This window comes from Scyliorhinus torazame, chromosome 6, assembly GCF_047496885.1.
Source record: "Scyliorhinus torazame isolate Kashiwa2021f chromosome 6, sScyTor2.1, whole genome shotgun sequence".
Taxonomy (NCBI): domain Eukaryota; kingdom Metazoa; phylum Chordata; class Chondrichthyes; order Carcharhiniformes; family Scyliorhinidae; genus Scyliorhinus; species Scyliorhinus torazame.
Genome location: NC_092712.1, coordinates 299,071,757 through 299,084,886, shown reverse-complemented (window position 1 = coordinate 299,084,886; position 13,130 = coordinate 299,071,757). Strand labels below are relative to the sequence as shown.

The following is a 13,130-nucleotide window of genomic DNA, read 5'->3' as shown; positions in this document are numbered from 1 at the left end:
TACCCCATCCAATGCCCCAGCCTCACACACACACTGTACCCCATCCAACTCCCCACCCTCACACACACACACACACACAGACACACACACACACACTGTACCCCATCCAACTCCCCACCCTCACACACACACACTGTACCCCATCCAACTCCCCACCCTCACACACACACACACACACACTGTACCCCATCCAACTCCCCACCCTCACACACTCACACACACACACACACACACACACACAGTACCCCATCCAACTCCCCACCCTCACACACACTCACACACTGTACCCCATCCAACTCCCCACCCTCACACACTCACACTGTACCCCATCCAACTCCCCCACCCACACACTGTACCCGATCCAACTCCCCACCCTCACACATACACACTGTACCCCATCCAATTCCCCACCCTCACACACACTGTACCCCATCCAACTCCCCACCCTCACACACACTGTACCCCATCCCACTCCCCATCCTCACACAAACACTGTACCCCATCCAACTCCCCACCCTCACACACACACTGTACCCCATCCAACTCCCCAATCACAATCTCTGTACCCCATCCAACTACCCCCACACACACACTGAACCCCATCCCACTCCCCACCCTCACACACACTGTACCCCATCTGACTCCCCACCCTCACCCACACACACTGTACCCCATCCAACTCCCCATCCTCACACACACACTGTACCCCAACCAACTCCCCACCCTCACACACACTCTGTACCCCAACCAACTCCCCACCCTCACACACACACTGTACCCCATCAGCTCCCCACCCTCATACACACACTGTACCCCACCAGCTCCCCACCCTCATACACACACTGTGTCCCATCCCACTCCCCATCCCCCACATATACACACTGTACCCCATCCAACTCCCTACCCTCACACACACACTGTACACCATCCATCTCCCCCCACACACTCACTGTGCCCCATCCCACTCCCCATCCCCAAACTCTACACACTGTACCCCACCCAACTCCCCACGCTCACACACACACTGTACCCCATCCCACTCCCCACCCTCACAAACACACTGTACCCCATCCAACTCCCCACCCTCACACACACACTGTACCCCATCCAACTCCCCACCCTCACACACACACTGTACCCCATCCAACACCCCATCCTCACACACACTGTACCCCATCCCACTCCCTACCCTCACACACACTGTACCCCACCCAACTCCCCACGCTCTCACACACACTGTACCCCATCCCACTCCCCACGCTCACACACACACTGTACCCCATCCCACTCCCCACCCTCACACACACACTGTACCCCATCCAACTCCCCACCATCACACACACACACTGTACCCCATCCAACTCCCCCCACACGCACTGTACCCCATCCCACTCCCCACCCTCACACACGCACTGTACCCCATCCAATGCCCCAGCCTCACACACACACTGTACCCCATCCCACTCCCCACCCTCACACACACACACACACACACACAGACACACACACACACACTGTACCCCATCCAACTCCCCACCCTCACACACACACACTGTACCCCATCCAACTCCCCACCCTCACACACACACACACACACACTCACACACTGTACCCCATCCAACTCCCCACCCTCACACACACACACACACACACTCACACACTGTACACCATCCAACTCCCCCACCCACACACTGTACCCGATCCAACTCCCCACCCTCACACATACACACTGTACCCCATCCAATTCCCCACCCTCACACACACTGTACCCCATCCAACCCCCCCACCCACACACACACTGTACCCCATCCAACTCCCCACCCTCACACATACACACTGTACCCCATCCAATTCCCCATCCTCTCACCCACTGTCCCCCATCCAAATCCCCACCCTCTCCCACGGACTGTATCTCCTCATTCCGACCCTCCCCCACCCCCTGCTCACCCCCTCTGTGCTTGCTACCACAGCAACATCAATATTTGGGGGCCCAGCTGTGTTGTCTGATGCTTTATGTCCGAGAACCTCCAGCATTGAAGCTGGTTGTGCGGGAGTCTGGGCAGCACGGTAGCATGGTGGTTAGCACAATTGCTTCATAGCTCCAAGGTCCCAAGTTCGATTCCCGGCTTGGGTCACTGTCTGTGCGGAGTCTGCACGTTCTCCCCGTGTGTGCGTGGGTTTCCTCCGGGTGCTCCGGTTTCCTCCCACAATCCAAAGATGTGCAGGTTAGGTGGATTGGCCATGCTAAATTGCCTTTAGTGTCCAAAATTGCCCTTAGTGTTGGGTGGGGTTACTGGGTTAGGGGGATAGGATGGTGGTGTGGGCTTGGGTAGGGTGCTCTTTCCAAGAGCAGGTGCAGACCCGATGGGCCGAATGGCCTCCTTCTGCACTGTAAATTCTACGATTCTATGATTTATTCACCCCGCAGGGGAACCGGCTGTGGGGCACACGAGAATCTGAAAGGTGTTCAGACCAAGGTGCACAAAAAAGTTGGGGTGCACAGGATGAATGGCAAAATGCTCTGTTTGAAAACGGATGTCGCTTTTTGCTTAAAATGTTATCTGTTTCTGCAAAAACGTCACCTCAGCCACCAAATAGTTAATCGGAGATGTGCATCAAGGAACCGTTACTAGCAATTTCAAAGGACTGTGATCAAATCAAGAAAGATGATAAAGTAAATATCCGCTTTGTCTGAAATTTCTGCAGAATTTGTTTTCAAACCCTGAGACAGTGCAAGAGAATTCAGTGGGAATATGAGCAAAAAGCACCAGATACTTGTATAAATACAGAGTACAAAAAACTTGGCCTGTGATTAAAAGTTAGCTACTTTAATCTGACACGGAGGTTCTCCATTTGTTGTTTGGAATATACTCATCAGTTTCCGTCAAATGCCCATTTCATCAGCATGTTTTGTGAATAGGCGGAGATTTTTTCTGCAAAGATTAATTTTTGAACTCATCTACCTCCAGTATGAACTCCAGTCACAGTGCAATAAAATGATACAAACTTGTCCATACACTTGTTATGTGATTTTCTGCATCTAATACCAGTGGAATTATGGTAGGTTTTCACTCCATAACATTGGGGGGGGGGGGGGGGGAAGTCACATTTTAACACTTTTTCTGTTACCCTGCACTTGCAGGTGTGTGTCAGTTTAGGCTTGTTCTTTGCTGCTCACGTACCATACAGCTAATGCGCATCATAGGTCAGGTTTCCTTTCCTATTCATTTATGGGATGGGCATTGAAAATTAACCGTCACAGAAAGATCTCCGCCCATTCACAAACATGTTGATGAAATAGGAATTTTGCAAAAACTGACCGCTATTGTTCCAAATAACAAATAAAGAATCTCAGTGTCTGATTGAAGTAGCTAACCTTTAATTGCAGATCAAAGCTTGTTGTACTCGGTCTATGTTTATATGTGTATCTGGTGCTTTTTGCTCAATTTTGCTGCTGAATTCTCTTACACTGACCATCTCTGGGGTTTGTAAACAAATCCTGCAGAAATTTCAGACAGCATTTATTGCCCATCCCTTATTGGCCTGCATTTGAGTCAGCTGCTTTCCTGTCGATCTGAAGTCACAGGTAGGTAAGGGCGACAGATCTCCCTCCCGAAAGGACAGACATTAGTGAACCAGGTGGATCTTTATCACAATTGACAATGGTTTTGTGGTTACCATTAGACATTTATTCCAGATTATTTTAAAATTAAATTCAAATTTCACCATCTGCCATGGTGGGATTTGAACATACATCCCCAGAGCATTACCCTGGGCCTCTGGGTTACTAATCCAATGCCACCATCTCCCCAGAGGTACCAGAGGACTGTATGTTACCAAAGCTTGGCTGCTTTTTCCCCAGTAACAAACAGTTCAGATTAAACTCCAGGCCTGTTGAAAATGGCGTAAAATGCGTGGAACCACTATGTAGATGGCTCTTTCCTCTCTCTGGCCTCCGCTGCATGCCTTGGGACAGCAAGAGGCCCCAAGTAGCAAATCATTGGGAGTCAAGGTCAAACGGGAGTCAGAAATCTGCAAAGAGCAGGGAATATTCATCCAACTATGATTTTCCCCACACATTGGTCAATTAATAGCCAGAGGGTGGGCTTTCAAAGTTGTAGGACTTGTATGAGGCCTTTAGCACTGGACAGGCCCCAGGCTGCATTTTCAGCTGAGTGAGGTGCCCCATTAATGTTAAAATTAAAAACATTTAAGCAACCGGGTCAACCATTGTGGACACTGGGAGCTACAGTGAGACCTGCAGCTGAAGCCAGGCAGGCGGGCTAGAGTGCTGAGCCCTTGGGCCTCTGGGCAGTTAACTGTGCATTCCAACACCTCGGAGGACCCAGAAGCTGACTAAAAAAAAAATCCAGGATGTCGCCCACAACAGGCCTCAATAATACAACAAGCTGAATTGGCTACCCACCACTTGCTGTCCCACATCCGACCTTCTGGAAAATTGACCTGGGGTGGGATGGTGCCAGGGAGACTAGCACGCTAATTGATGGTGTGAATTTTGGCACCCGCCTGCTTGCGCTTGCCCCCCTTCCCCCACCCTCATTGGGGCCTAAAAATTCAGCCCTTTGTCAAGATCCAAAGTTAATGACAGATTTAATAGGAAGCTGGTTCCTGGATTTATTACGCAGAAATTTTTAGCACACATTTTAAAATATATTCATTCTTTTGGGGAGGGGGAGAAGAGCTGCAATTTGGACAAAATGTACTTCAAACATGCTTTCCTCCATCTTTCTAGGGAGATTGAACGACATGGATTAAACAGTTTAACAGAGACTCTCCATGGATGCACCTCCATGGATCCAATACCTTTTACCAAATTACAGTATTTCACTTGATCTCTAGCTTTCCTTCAATAATTCTGTGCAACAGCTTCTAACAAGATGTGAACCTCAGGTCTGTAAGTACGGGAGGTCAGGAGGGCAGTCTCCACTCTTATCCCTGCAGTGCGAGACTCAGACAGGGGATAAGGAATAGAAATTAAAACAATATGTGTGATATAAATCTTTAATCAACCTTGTTGTATCAACCTCGTCCTGACATTCCACTCGGTCTTTGGAGATTAGTCAACAGCACTTTGAAAATGGATTAATTTCCACTAAAAGTGATGCCGCTTGGGAAGCAAGAGCAGGTTAAGGTCTCGGAGGAGAAGAATTTACAGTTAACAAAAGATTATAGACGTGAAAATACTGGGAGCTCGGTCTTTCTTCTTTATAGTTTTTGGCCGAGCTCGTGTTGACTCTCTGTATTTCAATTTCAGTTACGTGTCCCATCAGAAAACAAACAGCAGCCACGCAGCAGCGATGTAAAAGGCCCGCCAACAGATATTTGCCACTGCAAGTTGTGCAGGGTAACTCGAGAACAATTCCTTCGCCAGATCACTCCTCCACTTAGTGTGCGCGCGAGGAGGCGAGTAGACGGGACGCAGCAAAGTTTCTGCTCGCTGAAGGTTTGCTGAAAGCACTTGGGAAGCTTCTCGGGTGGAATTTGCTGCATTGCGGCTGACTGACTACAGGCAGTGACAGCTGACTAGAAGCCTAGCTTTTTGAAAGCAAATTGTGTGACTTTTCACCCAGCTGTCATGCACGATTCCGAAGTTACCGGGAGGCCACTTCCGGAGTTTCCACAGGGATTGACGGGTTTAAAAATGACGAGCATCGACACTGGGGCTTGTAAACATTGGCTGAGATTTTGTGCTCCTGTTTTTCTTGGATGTGTTTGGCGACAGGAGCGGAAAATCTTGAGATGTCAAAATCGTATTTCACGCCGACGTACACACGCGACACAATTGTCCCCCCCCCCAGTGATGTAACTTGTTTCATGATGTTCAAAGTCGAGAACAATTTCCATACATCAGCAAATAATTATCAGGCCTCTATACCTGAAGAATTCCCCCCCCCACACACACCTCCCGTCCCTACCCATAAGAAAGTCCATTCACATCGGCATGAGGGAAGGCGCTGAACCCAAGATGGTGATTTTGTTAGGAGGAGTCACCAACAGATTGGTCAAAGAGTTGGATTTTAAGGAGAGTTTGAGACGGAGAGGGGGAGAGGGATGGAGGGATTCAGGGAGGGAATTCTAGAATGTAGGGTTTAGGCTTTGATGGCTCAGCTGTCAATGGTGGGCAAATTGTGAGCCGGTATTGGACAAAATGTCAGCGTCAGAACAACAGGGATTTGGGGGAGGTTGTAGACGGTCAGAAAAAGGGAGTCGTCAGTGACTTGGGGAATGTTTTTTTCCCCAGACAAGCACAAAATCAAGTTGGGTTGGAAGGGATACAATTCAGGAGGCAATAATAATAATATAATAATCTTTGTCACAAGTATGAAGTTACTGTGAAAAGCCTCTAGTCACCACATTCTGGCGCCTGTTCGGGTAAGCTGGTACGGAAATTGAACCCACGCTGCTGGCCTTGTTCTGCATCACACACCAGTTGCCTAGCCCACTTAGCTAAACCAGCCCTTATAAGGAATAGTCAGAGATGTGAAAGAGACGATGGGAGTAAAGAGGCCCATGATATGGAAAGATCTGAGGGTTGGCCATGAATAAAGACGTATGGGAGTGAGGGGCTTAGGAAGGACAGGAAAGCACTGTATTCAGAGAAAAGATGCTAAGGGGAGCACTGATAAAAGATAAAATTCAAATAAAATGAAGAGTTGCTCAGACAGAGACTATGGGTGGAAAGGAAGGAAGATTCTTCTCGAGAGAATCAATGTGGGAACTGTTAGGCGTTGTCAACAATGAGGATTTGAAAAGGAGAGCTGAAAGGGGTGGCGGGTGAGGCAATTGACGGACTCGGAAGCGGCAGAATTAGGGAAAGAAACTAAAGGTAAGACTTGATAAACTCCAAAAAACCTCTACTCCTGTTCGGTCACATGACGTGATGGCATGTATGGTCAGATAGCGAGATGTCAGTAAAGGGCACCATCTGCGAGCCACATTTTGCTAAAGACCAGGATGTCAACACCATCAGTCACAATACAAGTGTGGATGGGAAGTATCGTGTTCAGAAACGTGTGGGCAAGCACAGCGATTGTTTATCTCCTGGCACAGGCCAAGGAGGCACTGGCAGGTGAATGAGTCAGGAAAGAGGTTAGGACAGTGTCTAAAGTGAGGGAGAGAGAGAGACCATGACAGCAAGAGAACGTTTCACTTGGCACAGAGGTGTGGTGTTCTTTGTGTTACTAAATTCAGGATGGTTGGCGTACTGTTCACAAAGATCACAAAATAGCTTTAAATTGAACAAGGCTATAAATTCATTAACGCTACTAATTTGGATTCGACACGTACTCCCAAATAATACACATTTCATAATTAACATATAATCTACACTCACCTACAACTAATCGCTACACTATAATAAACTATGATCTGCTCTTACTCACACTATATTTACTTCAGTCTGTCTCTAGCTAACTCCTTCACTTTTCTCCCCACAAGACTCAGCATCAATGCCTTATATACTTGTTGCTGTAGCTCCTTCTAGTGCCTGATCTACACATTTAATTAACCCTTGCAGTTCTTACATTTATGATAATACCACAAGAGGGAAGCTACTGTCCATGTTTGCAACAGCAGCGTAAATGTAGAGGTGCATTACTAAATTCGGGTGCGAGTTGAGGGCCAGCAAGAATACCCAAAATGGGAGAAAGAGGGAGCCAAAATAACAGGTCAAAGGCCCAACACAAAGCTTTCTTAATTTGTGAAAATAATCCAACGTTTGGTGCGAAGAAGCCATTGTTTAATATATTTAGATGTCCATGTTGAAAATATTTTCACCAACCCCTCCCCCCCCCACCACCCTTTGCTCTTCTTCAGCCCAGTTAATCTGCAGTGCTTGCACCCATTATGTTTCTCATATGACATTAACATCCAATGTGTAGGTCCAATAGGGAGTGAAGTTACTGGCCATGGTATGCACCACGCTGGGTGGCTGTGCGATACTAACTTGAGGACACAGCCTGATGATTTCACCAAGAATTATCTAATAGCAACTTTCAAAGTTCATTCAGTTTCCCATTGTGTAGTTTGCATTTGATCAACATTAAAAAAAAACACCTGCCATTTGAATGGCAGTCAGCAGGGTTGGCAACTGTGATTACATGTATCCCTGGAGGATTCATCACATGGCTTATCCCCACACTCGCGCCATTGGTCTGCCAACATATCCATCCTTGTGGCACACTCTACGAACACCAATTGGAAAGCAAAGAGACTCTTTATCAATTGGATGATGCTCGATTGTCAGCCAAACGACCTCCCCCGTCCCCCCGCTTTTCAATATTTTTTTAATGTCTGGTAAAGAGAAACTTAGATATTTTTTTTAAGTCCTGGTAATTTTTCTCCAGAGTTGCACACAAGCCGTGTACTGGAGGTTGATGTTCAATACATAGAAACTCCAAGCCAATCCTGGAGGGCTGGTAGCCGTAGGGGTCAGTGGAACTCATGAGCAAGAGCAAGGCAAAGTTGACAATATAACTCTGCACCGGCAACTTTATTACTCCAAGTGATTGCAAGGCAGTCCAAGGCAGCACTAGTGCTATTACAGGTTTCCAATTACAATATGTTAAGATTCTGCCGAGATGATAGACATGCACTGTAACCAATTATTAGAAAGTGCAGACATCTAGAGTGACTTAATTGCACACTGATTTTCTCAGCTCTCCCTGCCAGAAGTGGGAAAACAATTTTCCCGGTCATCTCTTTTATTTTAAAGAGATGCCCTGGTGATATAGCGAGTAGTGCAAGGCACAATAGGAATATATTATCTGCTGGAAGGAGACTCTCGTTCTAATTGTATTCTTTCTAATCGAAGGCTGAGCAAAACCTTTGGAACATACAGGGCGCGATTCTCCGGCCTCGTTACGCTCTCAAGCGAAACGAGGCCGGTGAACAGCGGGAGTGGCAGGAAACGAGGACCGCGCCGGGCACCAAATAGTTTGCGATGTAACCGACCTGCTCCCCTAGGCAAAAATCAGGATCTCACCGTAGCGTTGCGAGAAACCAATAATCAACACTATTTCCATACAATTAACGAGAACCATCCCATATCCAACGGCCGCCCGAGCAAGTGATCACGCTGGCGCCGATTAGAACTCCTTTTTAAAAACATGAACCTGGCAGAAGGGCTGCTGTGGGGAGCCAAGGATGTGAGTAGCCATCTTTGCTCACAGGCGTGGGCCTCAAAGAGCCCAGGGGCATGGGCTTGCCGCCCCAATGGTCGGCAGGAGGCGGGGGACACTCGGCTGGGTGGAGGGGATCCTCTGCGGGGTGGGCCGCCATGAGAGGGTGGGGGAGGCATGGAGGGTGGCACCACCGTGTCAACCCCTGGATCGTGTATACCCGTTCCGGAGGCAAACCTCGTCCATGTCTGTCCCACCGACCATCCAAAACCCTCAAAGACTGCCGAGGCCTCTGGACGTGCGGCTGAAGGCTATTGCTAATAGGGAATTGGAAATCGTGTTTAAGTGAGCACTTCACACAACCCAAGTGGATTCCCGTGAGAGGGCAGGCCATGTAGCATGTGGGAGTCATTGCCTAGCATCCCAATCACACGTTGATGCCTCAACACTGTGCTTGAACACTGTTGGAGGTGACACCACGCACACAATAGCCAGCATCCGAACACCCAGGAGATTGGGGGGGGGGGGGGGGGGGAGAATGCCTGGAGAGATGGGCCAAGGGTATGGAGAACATCCACTGTAGAGCAGACATTGTTGGGGGATGCCCAATGTGGAAAGGGAAATCTAGAGGGAGGTGCTCCCCCCCTCACATTCTAGGCCTCAAAATTGGGACTGTGTGGAAAATGACCTTTGTCAAGCAAGTGCCTCCCAAGGCAAGGGTGGATGGTAACCCCAGGTCTCCCAACAGAAAATTGCAGGTAGGTCAGGGGCAGGAAATAGGGTGGGGGTGAGACAGCTATCTGGGGGAATTCTGAGATGATACCCCTCAGGTTGGAACTGGAGTCTTTTTTGCCTGTTCTGACAGATCATACCTGATCTTTAACTCGTTGCCTCGCCTTTGTAAAACTCTTACCTAACAACAATCTTTCTCAGCCTTGAAAGTTCCAACTGACTCAGCGTTCAGTCTTTTGTTGGAGAGAGAGTTCCAGATTTCCAGTACCCATTGCTCGAAAAAGCACTTCTTTGACCTCCCTCCTGAATGGAAGTTTATGCCCCTTATTTTTGATTGCCCACAAAAGGGGATAGTTTCACTCTGCCAATCATATTGCAACCTTTTATCATTTTACTATCTGTATTGGATCACCACTCGACTGAGAGAATGCAAACCAGTTCATGCAACCAGCCCCCTTAATTTAATTCTTTTAAGCGCTGGTATCGTTCAGTTGGTTCTGTGTTGCAATTCCACCGAAGCAGGTCCGTCCTCAGCAGTCGTGCCCAGTACGGAACCCAGTAAAGTAAATGGGCGCCTGACCAAGAATTTCAAACCACTCCTAGTCTGTGAACATGCTCAACATTTACCCACACATTGAGCACAACCAGGCACGATGCAGAAGAGTCCAAGCAACCCACACTGTTACCATCGAACAAAAGGTCTAATCTCCTCAATTAAAGCTGCTCTTATACCAGTGCCCATTCACTCCAGACTGTAGCAGCATTTATTGGTCTAGAACAGATTCCGGTGAACCAATATTTATTCTGCTAAATCCGTCGTCTGTCTTAATCAGACAGCAGATTTGTAGACTTTTAAAAAAGAATTGAGTCATCTGTTGCTGGTAAAGTGACCTGGATTTACCAGGGTAAATACCGCAAACCAATATTCACACTCGAGTCTCCTGGAAACTGATCCAAATAAACATTAGACACATTCTGCAACCACCTCAATTTCAGCAATATGAAAGAGGCAGCTGTTCACTTCCTATGAGAAAGCATCTGGTTACCCAAAAGCAGAACATACCGATTGAACATTTCCCGAACTTCAACAAGAGGTACAGAATTCCAAATCCTCTTGTACATCACTGCTTTCCCCATCTTTAACGAGAGGGGGCAGCATATTTCAGACATCCACAAATATCTTCCCCACTTTCGAATGCAATTTTCAGGTACAATGGGTATCCAAGAAAATGCTCCCTTGGTGTCCAAGAAAATGTTCTCTTGGTGTCCAAAGTGGAGGAAAAAAGCAAGCTGGTTTGTTGGAGAAAAGTCCACTCTGTTGCAGGAGTTCCAGCTTTAAGGAATGAGTTACTCTGCTGCCCTAAGTTGTAGCTGAAGTAGCCTGGGGCTGCTGAATATTGCAAAAATAGCCGCAATTCCAATAAGTTTGCCTTTTTCTGGTTTACGTCCCGGAGTTGCTGATTCCGAGATTGAGGTTTGGCCAAATCTCTTTCATCGACAATAAGTCATATTCACTAAAAGGTCACGGCCTTGTTGGCTACGAATGCACATCATAAGGACCGTTGATTGTACAATGTTCCTTTATATCTGCCTAATAGAGGCAAGTTATAGAAATTGGATTCAATGGGCAAGCTATATTAAATGGGGTTCAATGGACATTTTCTGAATTTGTCTTGCCCTCCAAGTGCCTCCTCGTCATCGTCCTTTCCTGGGGGAGATGATGGTTCCAGGTTGTTGATGATACAAGGCAATCTCTATTTTGTATTTTCTCTGGTTGCTTCAGTGTGTCCTGGTGCTCTCTCATCACAAGAAGTACCCAAGATTACTTACACTAGCTGCAGAAAATTATTAACATTTACACCACTATCTCATCATGGACTAACACCCAAATAGCCTGCACAAAAATATTCTCAGAGAGCAACTATTATGCTGCAAAGATACAATGAGGTAGCTATATTTGTGGTACTCTCATCTCTTCTTACCTTTGACCCTATGAGTGTGTAGAGCCATTGGATAGTTTCATTGTGGTCGATCAGCCCATTCATCCCATCCACGTACAGCATAATCTGGCCAAGAGCTGCAGAAACAAGAATGATTGCCCTTATTAAAGATCCAGGAATAACCATCAAGGAGCATGAACATAGCAGCAACTGTCAAATACTTCAGCAATGTTACTTAATCAATTTTCAGGTGGACAACAATTCTAAGGTTTATTCAGTGTTGTGAATCATCATTCAATAATAAATCATGAATAATTTGCTAATTACAAATAATCAGATTTCTGATTATTATTTCTCTCAACATTTTTGTTTAAGTTAAAGAAAGTCATTTATGCGGTTCTGATAGCTCAGCCATTAGATGCATTGTTGTACAAGTTATGTAGACCTGTAAATGGCTCCGGTATGATTTATAGCCTTTGCCGAATTAACCAATTTTAGCTAGGTCAAAGACAAGGGTAATTAACATTTGGTTAGTTACAGAGCGGCAGCATTAGGGTCAGTCTAATCCTAAATTGCTATCGTGCTATCGTGGGCAGCACGGTAGCACAAGTGATTAGCACTGTGGCTTCACAGCGCCAGGGCCCCAGGTTCGATTCCCCGCTGGGTCACTGTCTGTGCGGAGTTTGCACGTTCTCCCCGTGTGTGCGTGGGTTTTCTCCGGGTGCTCCGGTTTCCTCCCACAGTCCAAAGACGTGCAGGTTAGGTGGATTGGCCATGCTAAATTACCCGTAGTGTCCATAAGGGTTGGGAGGGGTTATTGGGTTGCGGGGAAAAGGTGGAAGTGAGGGATTAATGTGGGTCGGTGCAGACTCGATGGGCCGAATGGCCTCCTTCTGCACTGTATGTTCTATGTAATCTATGTAAAGCTAAAATGGTCAGCAGTGCGAATAGAAGACCCAACCTTGATTGTCAGTGAAATCAAATGCCCTACTGATTTACCTCTAGACTTGGGATCCAGACAGAGCACTTCATCACACAGCAGGGATAAATCCTCGGAATATCTGTCCTGCATCTTAGCAATAGACAATCACTTAATGGTACTAACAATGGGCGCAGGCTGGCCAATGGAATGGCGCCGAGACTGAAGGTTCACTCTTGGGAGGGGCAAGGAGAGACATGGAGGGCGGAGGTGAGAGAGAAGAGAGAAAAGCTTAGCTATTGTAGTTACATGAATTGGAGAAGGAAGTCCTATTTCCACTAAGTGGACATAGCTGGTCGGCTAGGCAAGGAGTTATGGCTGCAAGGCTTAAGAGTATTG

At 47.2% G+C, this 13,130-nt stretch overlaps 1 protein-coding gene across 16 annotated transcripts in view; it reads right to left on the bottom strand.

The window, feature by feature from the left end:
* Positions 1-13,130, bottom strand: part of fhod3b (formin homology 2 domain containing 3b) — a 742,093-nt gene that overhangs the window by 280,328 nt on the left and 448,635 nt on the right. For all 16 annotated transcript variants that reach the window (XM_072509894.1, XM_072509896.1, XM_072509895.1 and 13 more), the window contains exon 6: positions 11,855-11,949. In XM_072509894.1, coding sequence (XP_072365995.1) covers positions 11,855-11,949 — 95 coding nt within the window. The remainder of the gene's footprint in view (positions 1-11,854; positions 11,950-13,130) is intronic.